General features: G+C 42.2%; 1 protein-coding gene across 4 annotated transcripts in view; it reads right to left on the bottom strand.

Moving 5' to 3' along the window:
* BOC (BOC cell adhesion associated, oncogene regulated) overlaps positions 1–14,222 on the bottom strand; it is a 129,745-nt gene that overhangs the window by 19,640 nt on the left and 95,883 nt on the right. For all 4 annotated transcript variants that reach the window (XM_068124883.2, XM_068124892.2, XM_068124875.2 and 1 more), the window contains 3 exons: positions 8,446–8,682; positions 1,792–1,970; positions 1,576–1,678 (listed from right to left, as the gene is read on the bottom strand). In XM_068124883.2, the coding sequence (XP_067980984.2) occupies positions 1,576–1,678; positions 1,792–1,970; positions 8,446–8,682 (519 nt within the window). The remainder of the gene's footprint in view (positions 1–1,575; positions 1,679–1,791; positions 1,971–8,445; positions 8,683–14,222) is intronic.

Genomic DNA, 14,222 nt, shown 5'->3' on the forward strand with positions numbered 1-14,222 from the left:
AGGGACGAGGGTACTCAGTTCCCAATCCACAAACTACACCACAAAAGGGAACAAAATGGAAGCGGGTCTTTCGTTTTGCAGAAAGTACGCACCAATAGCTGTCAAAAACGACATGCTTGTGCCATTGCATTTAATCCCAGCTATAAACTGTTATCCTTGCGTTTCACAATACATCAATGTGTGTTCCGCCCCTCGGATGTATGTTAAATTGTGCGTCCTGTCTGCCGACATTAGTTGGATGACGTTAATAATCCCACGGTGTCTTCTCGACACAGTCATCCTGCTCTGCTTGTCAAGCTCGCTGCCAACTCCATACAAGGCCTATTTCATACTTGGCTTTCTTGACTGTTTCAATTATGGAGTCAACGCATTGCTATCAGTGAATCGCTCTCCTCTACCGGACAATTTCACAATTTAACTCGGGAGGCTGGCGTGCTCAACGCATTGCTATCAGTGAATCGCTCTCCTCTACCGGACAATTTCACAATTTAACTCGGGAGGCTGGCGTGCTCAACGCAGTGTCTTTGGTTCCATAAAAGGACCTCTTCCAATGCTATGGAAAGCCTTCTCTTCCTTTTTACAGTCGATTCCACATTGTGTAGTACAGTACCCATCTCACAATGACAGGCAGAAAGTAGCTGTTTCAGTCTCTGTTGATCTGTAATTGATTAGCTGTTGGTCTGACAAATGGAACATGTCCTTCAATCTTGGCAAATCTCCCAGTCTCACCATGTCACTTTGAAAGCATCGTCAAACTAACCCACCTCTCCATTTCCATGGTTTTCCACTGGAACACATTCATGTTCTTGAAGTTATGAACCTCAGCAATAGCTGTGACCTCTGCTGGACTGATCATATTGTAAAGCTCCAATGGCAGCTGCAGAATGGTCATTCAGTCGTTACAAGTCATTCCTTGATAAATCAGAATTACTCATGGCCCACAGGCATTTGCCTGTAGCTCAATAGAGTACTGGTCTCCGCTATGGGCTGGCATTCCAGTATCACACGTCTCTCCTGGAAACTGTGGAATTCAAAGCACTCAACATTAACATTATATCGCATGGTGAGGCCGAAGCACAGGCCTATTCATCTCGCATCACAATCGAGTTGGTGTCCTTTCTCTCTTTTTTTTTTAACCACCTTTTTCTTTTCAAGCACTCTCTTGTCTCTACCCCTTTCCATCTTTCCAAAGCAAACCAATTCTTCCAGTGACCCCCTCCTGGTGAAACTCTCAAAATCCAGGCTCTCTGAACACCTCCATTCTTTTGTTCCTCTTTTCTCATGTTTGTGGAACCACATTACTGAGCTGTTCAATCCCAATCTTTCCTCAGGGACTTTAGGCAGGATGTTCACTCCAATTAACCTGACGATCTAATGCGATCTTCCATTAGCATCAAAAACTTGCATTAAAAAAACTTTCAATCTTTAGAAAAATATATATAAAAGAAATCTGGAGTGAGCAAGGTCAATGGGACAAAAGGGTGAGTAGGGGTGGGAGGGATGCGGGGTAAGAGTGGGGGGTAGTGGCTCTTAAACAGGAAGTGAGGAGACGGCAAAGATAATGAAACTTCATACTGGTAACAACGTCTCTCTCGTAATCCCCATCGTTGTCACTGTCGGTAGGTCGGTAGAATACATAGAAGCCACGAATTGGGGTGCTGTTCACATCCGGTGTGTACTGCAGAAAGAAGGACAAGAGCAGCATTACGTAATCCTGTCCCCACATTTCATAATCTCTCATAGTCTTACTAGATAGATTTCACCTCATCCTCTTTCATCAAGAATTCTTACCATCCACTTGAGAAGGATTTGTGCATGGCTAAGGGCTTCGGTGTAGGTGATGTAGGGACCAGCTACCGGTCGTTCCGGCCCCCGCCCACTCCGGCCCACAGTGTATGGACGAGATGCCATGCTTCGTTTGCTTTCCCCGTACATGTTCCAAGCGGATACCCGAAACCTGTACGTCGCTCCTAGAGAGAGGTGCATGAGCCATTAGCATGTGCTATCTGTAAATTCCATTTTTCACCTTATTTCTGCTGCGGGCTAGTATAATGAAGGAGTTTGTGCGCATATAACATGCAGGAACTAGAACGACACTCAGTAGAGAGCATACCTCCACCTGGTGAACAGTTTACGTTTTGTATCCCACTGATAGGCCGGATCTGGATTCGGACCTGAACCAAAATCGAATCGGCTTGTTCTTGCCACCTAACCAACTCGTCCACCAAGTTTATTCATAACTCGTCCATAACCTTTTAAAATATCATGTTATATATCGCTTTTCGCACAATCTCTCAATGGTGAAGAATCACTTAAAAATTAAGGAACTCTCAAATCCGAATCCATATTCAGATCTTCACCAAAGGCGAATCGATTGGTCCTTGTCGCACACCCAACCGGTCCACCAAGTTTTGTCCAAATCCGTCCACAACTTTTGGACATATCCTGTTATTACCCTGCGCTCACGAAGCGAAAAGCGGGGTTAAGCATTCAGTTACGTATGTGTGCCGTACGTGTGCCATGTACCGTGTCTGCATTTTAAAAATTCATTTTCTCGGCAACCGTTGGTACCATTGACATGAAATTTTCACCATAGGGGGGCCTACTCCTGTAGAATATTTTAATGATAATCATGACATCATAGGTAATGTGGTACAGGCACCATCTTCGAAAAACCGAAAAATGTTGCACCTCTATATCTCCAAAACCACTGCATGAAAAAAATTGAAACATGGCTCATTGTAAAGAACTCCATATGGGGAATAGGTGTTGTTAACGATGACGTCATAGGTCTCATAATTATGACGTCATAATTCGCCAGGGACAACGCTTAGTCTGATCAGTTTGAAATGTATTGAGCATGATCTATGCAACAATTATATTAGAGAATATAAATTTATGATGTAATCGCCGACGTGGTCTGGCAGCCATATTGGATCAAAGAAAACAAATGGTCAAAAACAGAAGAGTTGGCTCGCAACAAGTTGACTGCGCAGGGTAAGTATTCTATGAATACCATCTAGTTTATCGTTTTTGGCCCTATCCCCCAATGGTGAAGAATCACTTTAAAAATTCTACTAGTCGGATCCGAATCCAGATCTTCACCAAAATCTAATCATTTCGACCTTGTCACATACACTACATCTCTGCCGAATTTCGTTCGAATCCATCCACAACTTTTTGAGATATTTTGTTCACAGACAGACAAACAAAGAACAAACAGACAGACAAACAAAGAATAAACAGACAGACGGGGGTGAAAACATAACCTCCATCCACCTTCGGTGGCAGAGGTAATAAAAGGAAATTGGATGCACCTGAGCTCAATTTGAGTGTTATAGCAAAGGGGTTGAATACTTATTAACTGAAGACATTTCAGCTTTTCATTTTTAATTAATTGATAAAAATGTCTAAAAAAAAAAAAATCCACTTTGACATTATGGTGTATTATGTGTAGATCAGTGACAAAATCTCAATTTAATCCATTTAAAATTCAGGTTGTAACAACGAAATGTGAAAAAATCAAGGGGCGTGAATACTTCTGAAGGAACTGCATCTCCTCTCTAGTTCACTCACTGCTGCCTGGTCCATTTTAAATACTTTCATGGGACCACAACCTTGTGATGGACAAAAGTCCTTGAGAATTACAAAAGAGTATCTAAGGATTATTTGTGTGAACATCTCTAGCCTCTGGAAACCTGGATTACCTCAGGAGAACTACCATACTGCTTTGTGATTATTTTTGTACATAAAGTTGAGGCTCATGGAAGAGCTAGAATACAGAATGGAATAGAACAGCTAGATTAGTGGGAAACAGCGAAACACACCAACAGCAGACTGGAGGGATACAACTATGTCAAAACTTAATTTGCATGGATGGAAGATTACCTGATGTGGTAGTTTACTGCCATAATGAAACCCTGGAAGGAAGGTGGAATTGAACAAATTGAGGAAGTTGGTTCCACAGGTGGGAGAAAAGAGGAACAATAGTCTGGCAGTCTGAGGGGGGTACTGTGCATTAGCGTCTGCACAAAGTTTTGTTTTGCGTTTTTGGACCCCCAGATCTTTGGACCCCCAGATCAAGATTCCACCAGGTGCCACTCTGGCATCCTTTAGCATTTTTTACAAATCCATTAATATGCAAATTAACTGCCACCAATATAGAAAGGACTAATTTAGCTTATATCTTGGTAAATTCTTCACCAAACTTCACAGAAAAGTTGTCTATACCCACATTTCCAGGGTCTACAATTCTTATCAAACAATTAAATTTACAAACCTACTTCAATTTACCCTACTAATGTGTAAATTAGATGATGCCAGTCATAAAAATAGATACTTTCTTCTCATTGACTAAATACGAATGTTTTTTTTGTTGCAGACCGATGCTACACAATTACAACACAATGGACGAATGTTACTTCAAGCCATGTGGATGACCAACTGATCCACTGATCACTGCCAGACCGGATCGCATCCGCAGCATCATTAGCGCAAGCAAAGCAAGGCAGGTGGTCTAGCTGTGGATATGGAGAGGCGTTTAGAAAGTGACGACCAGTTTACCATTACATGTGACAGGGAATGTATTTCATCGCACAATTCAAAGACACATACAGAGAGTATTGAAACGATTAGGTGACCCATCATGTGAAGCTCCATCCTGTAAACAATGGCAGCAGACTGAGACACCTAAATTTTACTTCAAGGAACACTGTCTGTTTTGCAGGGAACGATGTCAAGGATAGATGTTGAGATATAACCTTTGCAGCAAATAAATAACAAGGAGAGATGCAGAAAATATGGCAAAATGGAGAAGATTGTCATGGGGACCGCAAGGCTAACCCCCGCTCTAGCAGGGAAAATGGCCTTAAAATGCATGTTCATGTACTCCTTATTTTGCATTGCCTAAAAGTTGCACATGTTATACTAAACAAGCAACCCGTAACTGGTAAGCAAAAGCCAGATAAAAAGTACAAGGACAATGAACATGAAAAGTACAAGGACAAAAGCCAGCAACTACAACGAAAAACCCCAAAAGATAAATGATCATACAAACATAAGCGATTTGGCGTCTGTCTTTCTGTCTGATGACTTTTTGACCACGATACATTCCGTCATTACTTATCCAATCCCAACCAAACTTGACAGGATGACTAAGGATTACACAATGAAGGTTGTAGTGCATTCATTTGCTCCCCTCCCCAAGCAGGTTTTCCCTGCCATTGCCACCAATGGGGATGCGTGTTGAGGTGTATAACCATGTTAAATTAGCTTTATCGTGGCGTTTTTCCAAGGCCGCTTTAAATAACAAAACTAATGACAATAGCATAATATTAATGTTATTACAAAACAATATTAATACCAATAATATCCCACCTCCCCAAGGGGTTTTCCCTCATTGAACAAACGTCGAGTCAATGTTTATAAAAAGCTTATCATGGCGTTTTTGTGGGCACAACGGCCCAACAGCCTCGACCAGAAGTAAAAATAATATAAACCACAAAACACATATGACTAGCTTTTTAAAGTCACTAATGCTGTTTATAACACAAAACAAAGAAATTGGGAGGAATCCTGACATCCGTGAGGTAAGTTTTATTTACAGAGCTGAGCAAAGATCTACTGTACTCTATATACCCAAGGGTTGGGTTAATAAAATGACACTTCCTGCCGCTAACGTGGCGTGTTTTGTAGCGGCCTTTTGAAACTCGCTCCTGCTGTTTAACACGAAACTAAAGGGAGGAAGCCCGGGTTGTGCTCATTTGCCAAGCAGCTAGCTAGCGCTTGCCAAGCCAGCTGTTCCTTAACGGTTTTGAATGGAGTGCTTGCTTGAATGCTTAAACCACTTGGCGATCTCTCCGCAAGAAACTTGGTAAATTAACACACACCCAATGTTCTTGAGACCAGACCATAGATCGACTGTAATCGACAGTCACGTGAAAAAGTAAGTACACCCAATGTTCTTGAGACCAGACCATAGATCGACTGTAATCGACAGTCACGTGAAAAAGTAAGTACACCCCATGTAAAGTTTTGACTTTTTCAACATATTTCAACATACAGCTATTTGATCTTCATTTCAACAATATTGATAGATAAAGGTGATATAATATAACAAATATCATGAAACATTTACATTTTGTAGTCCATTGTATCATTTAAATAAACACAAATGCAAATTTCGCATGTGGAAAAAGTAAGTACACCCCTACATTTATCACGACTTCAAATACCTAAAATTAGAATCAGGTGCAGCAGCTCAGGTGCAAATGATTAGAACATCGTTAGAGAGGATCTTGGAGGAACCTGTCTTATTTAAACCTCAGACATTTCGTTTGGTTTGCTCTTTGTTGTTGAAGTGTGTGGCGTCACCATGCCGAGATCAAAAGAGCACTCTGAGGCCTTCAGAAAGAAGGTTATAGATGCCTACGAGTCTGGGAAGGGATTTAAAAAGATCTCCAAACAATTTGAAATCAATCATTCGACTGTCCGGAAGATCATCTACAAGTGGAGAAGATTCCAAACAACTGCCAACTTGTTCAGGCCAGGCCGCCCCAGCAAGTTCAGCCCGAGAGCAGACCGCAAGATGCTGAAAGAAGTCTCTAAGAACCCCAGAATGTCATCACGGGACCTACAGGTAGCTCTTGCCACTGTTGATGTCAAAGTGCATGAGTCCACCATTAGAAAGAGGCTGCACTAATTTGATCTACATGGGAGGTGTGCCATGAGGAAACCTTTGCTGTCCAGAAAGAACATCAGGGCAAGACTAAAGTTTGCCAATGAACACCGAGGCAAAGACCAGCACTTCTGGAACAATGTTCTCTGGACAGATGAGTCCTATTTGGCCACAGTATTTGGCCACCTATTTGGCCACAGTACCAGAAGACATGTTTGGCGAAAACCAAAGACAGCATTTGACCACAAGAACCTGAGACCAACTGTAAAGCATTGGGGGGGGGGGGGGAAATATGGTTTGGGACAGCTTTGCTGCATCAGGGCCTGGGCAGCTCACCATCATATAATCCACTATGAATTCTTCATTGTACCAGAGGGTGCTTGAGGATAATGTGAGGCCATCTGTCGGAAAGGTGAAGCTCAACCGAAGGTGGACCTTGCAACATGACAATGACCCTAAACATACCAGTACATCCACCAAGGAATGGCTGAAAAGAAAGAAATGGAGGGTTCTGGAATGGCCAAGTCAAAGCCCGGATCTAAATCCCATCGAGATGTTGTGGGGGGATTTGAAACGAGCTGTGCATGCAAGAAACCCCTCAAACATCGCACAGCTGAAAGAATTCTGCATGGAGGAGTGAGCAAAAATTTCTCCAAGTCGATGTCAGAGACTGGTAGACAGTTATAAGAAACGCTTATAACGCGAAACGCGAGTTATAAGAAACGCGAAACGCTTGAGGTTGTTTCTGCCAAAGGGGGCAATACCACCTATTAGAGCCAAGGGTGTACTTACTTTTTCCACATGCGAAATTTGCATTTATGTTTATTTAAATTATACAATGGACTACAAAATGTAAAAGTTTCATGATATTTGTTATATTATATCACCTTTATCTGTCAATATTGTTGAAATGAAGATCAAATAGCTGTATGTTGAAATATGTTGAAAAAGTCAAAACTTTACATGGGGGGTGTACTTACTTTGTCATGTGACTGTATATACCCCAAAGAGGAATGACCCTTCCTGCCACTCCCGCAGTGAGCCGGTGTACTAGTAAAGTTAAAATAAAACAATAAAAAAATCATAACCTTTTACATGAAAGTTAGATGGAACATCGACGAGATATAAATAGCCTAATGGAGGACTGACGGCTATTTCCCCATGGTTTCTGAGAACATTTTAAAATACATTACCTGAATTTGAGGCAAAACCCCCATTTCAGCATCTTATAGGGGGCAGATCCAGATGGGGAGCACAACCCCATGAGACCTTACTGTTCTGATGGATCATACCAAATTTGGTGCATATAATCTGTCATGTAGTTTGTGAGGAAAATATTTTTTTCGTGGATATGAAGGATTAGGGGAGGGAGCCCGTGGCCCCCATTCCAGGGGAGATACGGCCATGTGGAGTACAACTTAAGGTTATGGCATGGTTACAATGCTGCATGGCCAGTTTGGTCTGATCCGGTTGTCAGTTTGTTCGAAGAATATTTTTGAATGAAATACCAATATTTGGGGCAAAACACCCTTTATAGAAGGCACATCCGGATAGGAGCACAACCCTATGAGACCTTGCTGTCACGATGCATTGTACCAAATTTGGTCCATATCGGTCGGGTAGTTTGTGAGAAGACGTTTTAGTCAAATGTTAATGGACGAACGTACATGCGGACGACCCGACACCGGGACCCACTCTGAGGTTATTACTGAGAAATAACACAAAAACATTTAAAGCAATTGCCAACCGGGTCGCAATCATCTGCTTACCAGGCCGAAGCTGCGTCACTTCAACGGATAACTTAGATGGTGGAACGTTGTCCACAACTGTGTGCCAGTCACCATGCCAGTCGTTGTGCCTGGCAGGAGCACCTGCACCACCAAGACGTCTTGCCTGAACATGGAAGCGGGTGATTGGTGCCCCACCATTGGCGCGTGGAATCCATGTCACATAGGCAGAGGTCGCTGTCGCCATTGTGACAGTTGGCCGGTCAGGTGCCTCAGGAACTAAGTAACAGGAAAGGACACAATTTCAGCTCATTATTTATGTTATTCTCATGTACACTAAAGACGAGCGATGAAGCAATAAGCCAATCTTGAACTTTGCAATATTGTTAGCCTACAAGACAATCGTCAATTCAAAACCTCCGCAATCACATGTATGGTAAAGCGATTGATCGGGTTGTAAAACGTTGATAAAACATGAGGATCATTTCACAGGTCACTATTCGGCACACGATAAAATAAATCCCTTCAAAAGTATTTATAAATGTTGCGCTCATGACAAAGCCGATTGCCTCAATTCTGTGCTTGCTTTAAAATATTGTGTCCCGAACCCCAACCCATCCTTCTCTGTCGTACCCAACTGCTCATGGAGTCTGTGTCTTTTGCAGCTGAGAAGGTGGAGACGTTTCTGTCAATCCTCGACTCTGACTCTGCTTCTGGACCGAATGGCATCAGTTCATGTGTCCTAAAATCCTGCTCTGCAGCTCTTGCACTTCCTCTTTCTGCCCTTTTCACCCTGTCACTTGCCCTAGGTCATCCAACATCATTGCATTACATAAAAAGGTGGAAAACCGATCCTCACAACTACGGACATATCAGCTGACTTCCAATCATCAGCAAGGACACATGGAATCCATCATCGCAGTTGATATAAAATCATTCCTTTTCTCCAACAACCTCAGCTCAGATCACAAATTCTAATTCAGACCAGGTCACTCCACCTTGGGCATGCTGCTTCTACTCACCCAACAATGCATGGAGGCCGTCAATGCCAGAAATGAGATCAGGGCCATCTCTTTCTGTACATATCTCGTGTTTTTGATACAGTCTGGCATACTGACTTACTCTCCAAATTCTCTGCCTATAGCATCCAAGGCCAACTCCACACATGGCTTACTGACTTCATCTCCTCTCGTAGCCAATGCGTCTCTCAACGGAATCCTTTCATCTCCTCTCCCTGTCAAGCCCAAGTCTCTGGAACAAGTGAGTGTTCTGGGGCCAGTCATATTCCAGATATTCATAAATGATCTCTGTGACTCTCTGGGAAATCCTCTATCTATTTGTTGATGACTCCACGCTCTGCCATGACATCCCTCATCCTTCAGACAGGCAGGCTACAGTCTCTTCCCTCTTTTCAGAACTTGACAAAATCGCAAGCTGATCAAACACTTGAAATATGTCTCGACAAATCTCAAATCTTTTGAGGATGTTCAGTCATTTAAACTGCTGGGTCTCCTTATCAGCCACGACCTTTATTGGGCAAACCAAATTTCAACGTTGGCCTCCAAAGCCAGCCATCAACTGGGCATCCTCCATCGTACAAAGTCATTCCTTGCCACGCCTGAACTCCTATCTACCTGCAAGGCCTTCATCCACAGCTTGATGGGGGTACTGCTCTCCCCTATGGGCTGACTCCCCTGCTTTACACTTTGCTCAGCTTGATGCCATGGAAACAAAGGCCTTCAAGATTATTGAAATCTGCAATGATGAAGCTGAGTCTATTGGTCTATCACTTCACCATAGCAGACGTCGGTGGTCTCTGTATTCTATCGCCTCTGTTCTGGTTTTACATATTCTGCTCTTTTTGTGATGTGTCCCTCCTAGGTTTCTGCTGGGCCCCATTCTGGTGAAACTAGCTAAACCCAGGATCACTGCTCACCTAAACTCATTTGTTCCTCTTTTTCCCACTTGTGGAACCACCTTCCACATCCTCTTCAGTCTCATTCTTCCCTCCAGGTCTTCAAGACAATTGTACATCACAATCTCTGATTGTTACAAATCCAAAACCATGATCTTTTTTACCCTCATTAATCCCAACCCAACCCCTTCTCCTTCCAAATTTCCAGTTTTCCCTCCTGAGAGTTTCCTACTGTATCCATCTTGTCCATCCTATACATCCTCTCCTGCTCCTCATTCCTCCCCACACCCATTGTTTGTCTGGGTCTGCCTCTGCCTTGGCCTTTGGCTCTGCTGTTGGTGTTTCCCCCCCCCCCCCTCTCTCAACTGCTATTTTTGCCCTGTTGTGTACTAATTCTAGCTCTTCTACGAGCCTCAACTACAGTCACGTGAAAAAGTAAGTACACCCCATGAAATGTTTTTAAAATCTTTTTAACATATGTGGACATATCAATATTTGATCTTCATTTAAACAGTATCTATGGATAAAGGTGATCTAATTGAGCAAAAAACAATGAAGAATTGACTGCAATAATTTATTCAACAAAAAATTAACAGATGCCATTTCCTTCTGTGGAAAAAGTAAGTACACCCTTGGCTCTAATAGGTGGTATTGCCCCCTTTGGCAGAAACAACCTCAAGTAGGCGTTTCTTATAACTGTCTACCAGTCTCTGACATCGACTAGGATAATTTTTTGCCCACTCCTCCATGCAGAATTCTTTCAGCTGTGCGATGTTTGAGGGGTTTCTTGCATGCACAGCTCGTTTCAAATCCCCCCACAACATCTCGATGGGATTTAGATCTGGGCTTTGACTTGGCCATTCCAGAACCCTCCATTTCTTTCTTTTCAGCCATTCCTTGGTGGATTTACTGGTATGTTCAGGGTCATTGTCATGTTGCAAGGTCCACCTTCGGTTGAGCTTCAACTTTCCGACAGATGGCCTCACATTATCCTCAAGCACCCTCTGGTACAATGAAGAATTCATAGTGGATTCTATGATGGTGAGCTGCCCAGGCCCTGATGCAGCAAAGCTGCCCCAAACCATAATATTTCCACCACCATGCTTTACAGTTGGTATCAGGTTCTTGTGGTAAAATGCTGTCTTTGGTTTTCACCAAACATGTCTTCTGGTACTGTGGCCAAATAGCTCTACCCCCTCTGTCCTCATCTGACACTCATCTGTCCAGAGCACATTGTTCCAGAAGTGCTGGTCTTTGCCGAGGTGTTCATTGCCAATTTTAGTCTTGCCCTGATGTTCTTTCTGGACAGCAAAGGTTTCCTCCTGGCACACCTCCCATGTCGATCAAATTTGTGCAGCCTCTTTCTAATGGTAGACTCGTGCACTTTGACATCAACAGTGGCAAGAGCTACCTGTCGGTCCCGTGATGACATTCTGGGGTTCTTAGAGACTTCTTTCAGCATCTTGCGGGCTGCTCTCGGGCTGAACTTGCTGGTGCGGCCTGGCCTGAACAAGTTGGCAGTTGTTTGGAATCTTTTCCACTTGTAGATGATCTTCCGGACAGTCGAATGATTGATTTCAAATTGTTTGGAGATCTTTTTAAATCCCTTCCCAGACTCGTAGGCATCCATAACCTTCTTTCTGAAGGCCTCAGAGAGCTCTTTTGATCCAGGCATGGTGACGCCGCACACTTCAACAACAAAGAGCAAACCAAACTAAATGTCTGAGGTTTAAATAAGACAGGTTCCTCCAAGATCCTCTCTAACGATGTTCTAATCATTTGCACCTGAGCTTGTGCACTTGATTCTAATTTTAGGTATTTGAAGTCGTGATAAATGTAGGGGTGTACTTACTTTTTCCACTTGCGAAATTTGCATTTATGTTTATTTAAATTATACAATGGACTACAAAATGTAAATGTTTCATGATATTTGTTATATTATATAACCTTTATCTATCAATATTGTTGAAATGAAGATCAAATAGCTGTATGTTGAAATGTGTTGAAAAAGTCAAAACTTTACATGGGGTGTACTTACTTTTTCGCGGGACTGTATGTGCAGTATATGAAAAAGAAAGAAGGAAAAAAAGAAGAAAAAAAGATTTATTTCAACCTTTGTGAATTAAAATAATTAATAAAGTACAAATATATATACATATATATATATATATATATATATATATATATATATATATATATATATATATATATATATATATATATATATATATATATAGATATATATATATATATATATTTATCCATTTACAAACTCACCTTTATTCTGTAAAAGCACAAACTTACATTTTATATCTGCTTTAAACATTTCAAGTATTGTATATTGAACAAAATGTCACATCTTTTACTTATTAATTAACCCTCACCACCCAGGGTTTGGAAAAGTTTTACTTGTAAACAATCTGCCTTTATTTATTTTTGAGAAGCGTCAGTGTGTATCATCTGTTGTGCATTTTTGCAAAACGATAAATGATTGTATCCTCCAACACACGTCATTCCTGCCTGTAATTTGCGCTTGCTCATGCGTCTGACTCTGACTTCAAAGTCTGACTTCAAAGCCATAAAGTAGCCTATTGTAGCCAAGGGGTTCAATTGGATTCAGGGCACAGCTAAAACATTCGAGCCAGTGTCCAACAACGCCTTTGGTTACGGGTTAGAGAACAAATAAAAATAAAGCAACGGAATTAATGAAATAAACACATTTGCGAGGGAGTTAAAGAGGCAAACCCTATACTGTTGTGTCTAGTAAACTATCAAAGAATCCATCCTTGAGGATGGCTTATTTCCCCAACTTTTATGATTTATGACTTGCAAAACCGGCTTCCACCAGGTGGCGCTACATAATATTTTTCCATTAAGACAATTCCCCCTGCCCACCCTCCCCCCAAACCTCTCCTCATCCCACCCTGAACACACAGGGACTATAAATTTATTTAACCCTTAAAATCTTACCATGCACCTCTCGCACCACCCCACTCCCCATGTACCCCTGCCCCCCTCACCCCAGAGGACCAATACACTACTCACTCCGTCTGGTGGTTCAGTTCCAGGAGTATGAATTTTTTGCCACTGCCTAAAAGTTGCCTTTTTCACCTCGAATACAACAAGCAGCTTTCAACTCATTCCATCCAGAGGTTCAAGAGTGCATACAAGTCAAATAAACACACAAACTATGATATTTAGTATGATAATTCCCCTACTTCGACGATGCCGATATTGGCATGTGATGCAAAGAATTGGTGGTTTTCTTGTGATTTGTAAACTGGGAGTCTGGCTATACGATACACATTTACATAGAGAATTTGCACCCCCACCCTGAATTCCCAGGACCATGACGTTTTAAAATCGTCTATTATTATCTTAGCGTGCAGAACCTAAGTATAACCAGCAGTTTTCAACTCATTCCGCCCAGTGAGTTAGGAATACATAGAAATCAAACAACAAACACCTACAAACAAACCCACAGGCACTTGTCAAATCTATATTATAATACGCTATGGGTTGAGTGGGGTTGGTCCTTTTGGAGCTGAAGGCTTTTTCCCTCAATGGCTCCCACCCCCTACTGATCCCACAGTTGGACGCAGGCTTTCGTCCCATGGTGTAAACCACTCTTCGATTTTTCCCATCTTCGTCGCCCTTGGCATCCACATTGCTAAAAACTCCAATGTTACTTATCCGGGTCTTCACGTCCCGTTAGTGTGCTGCGCAACAGTACACGTTGTCGTAGCAAACCTTGCTTCTGGCAGGAGGATGGCTGATCTTCTCTTCTCTTTCTATATAATAACGCTAAGGCTCTTCTGTCGTGGTATTTTTACAACGGTCTTCTGCAAGTTATATATATACCAGAACATTCCTCATAGGGTGATAGCGTCGCACTCCTCTACCC

The sequence above is a fragment of the Myxine glutinosa genome, chromosome 1 (genome assembly GCF_964187855.1).
Source record: "Myxine glutinosa chromosome 1, kmMyxGlut1.1, whole genome shotgun sequence".
NCBI lineage: Eukaryota > Metazoa > Chordata > Myxini > Myxiniformes > Myxinidae > Myxine > Myxine glutinosa.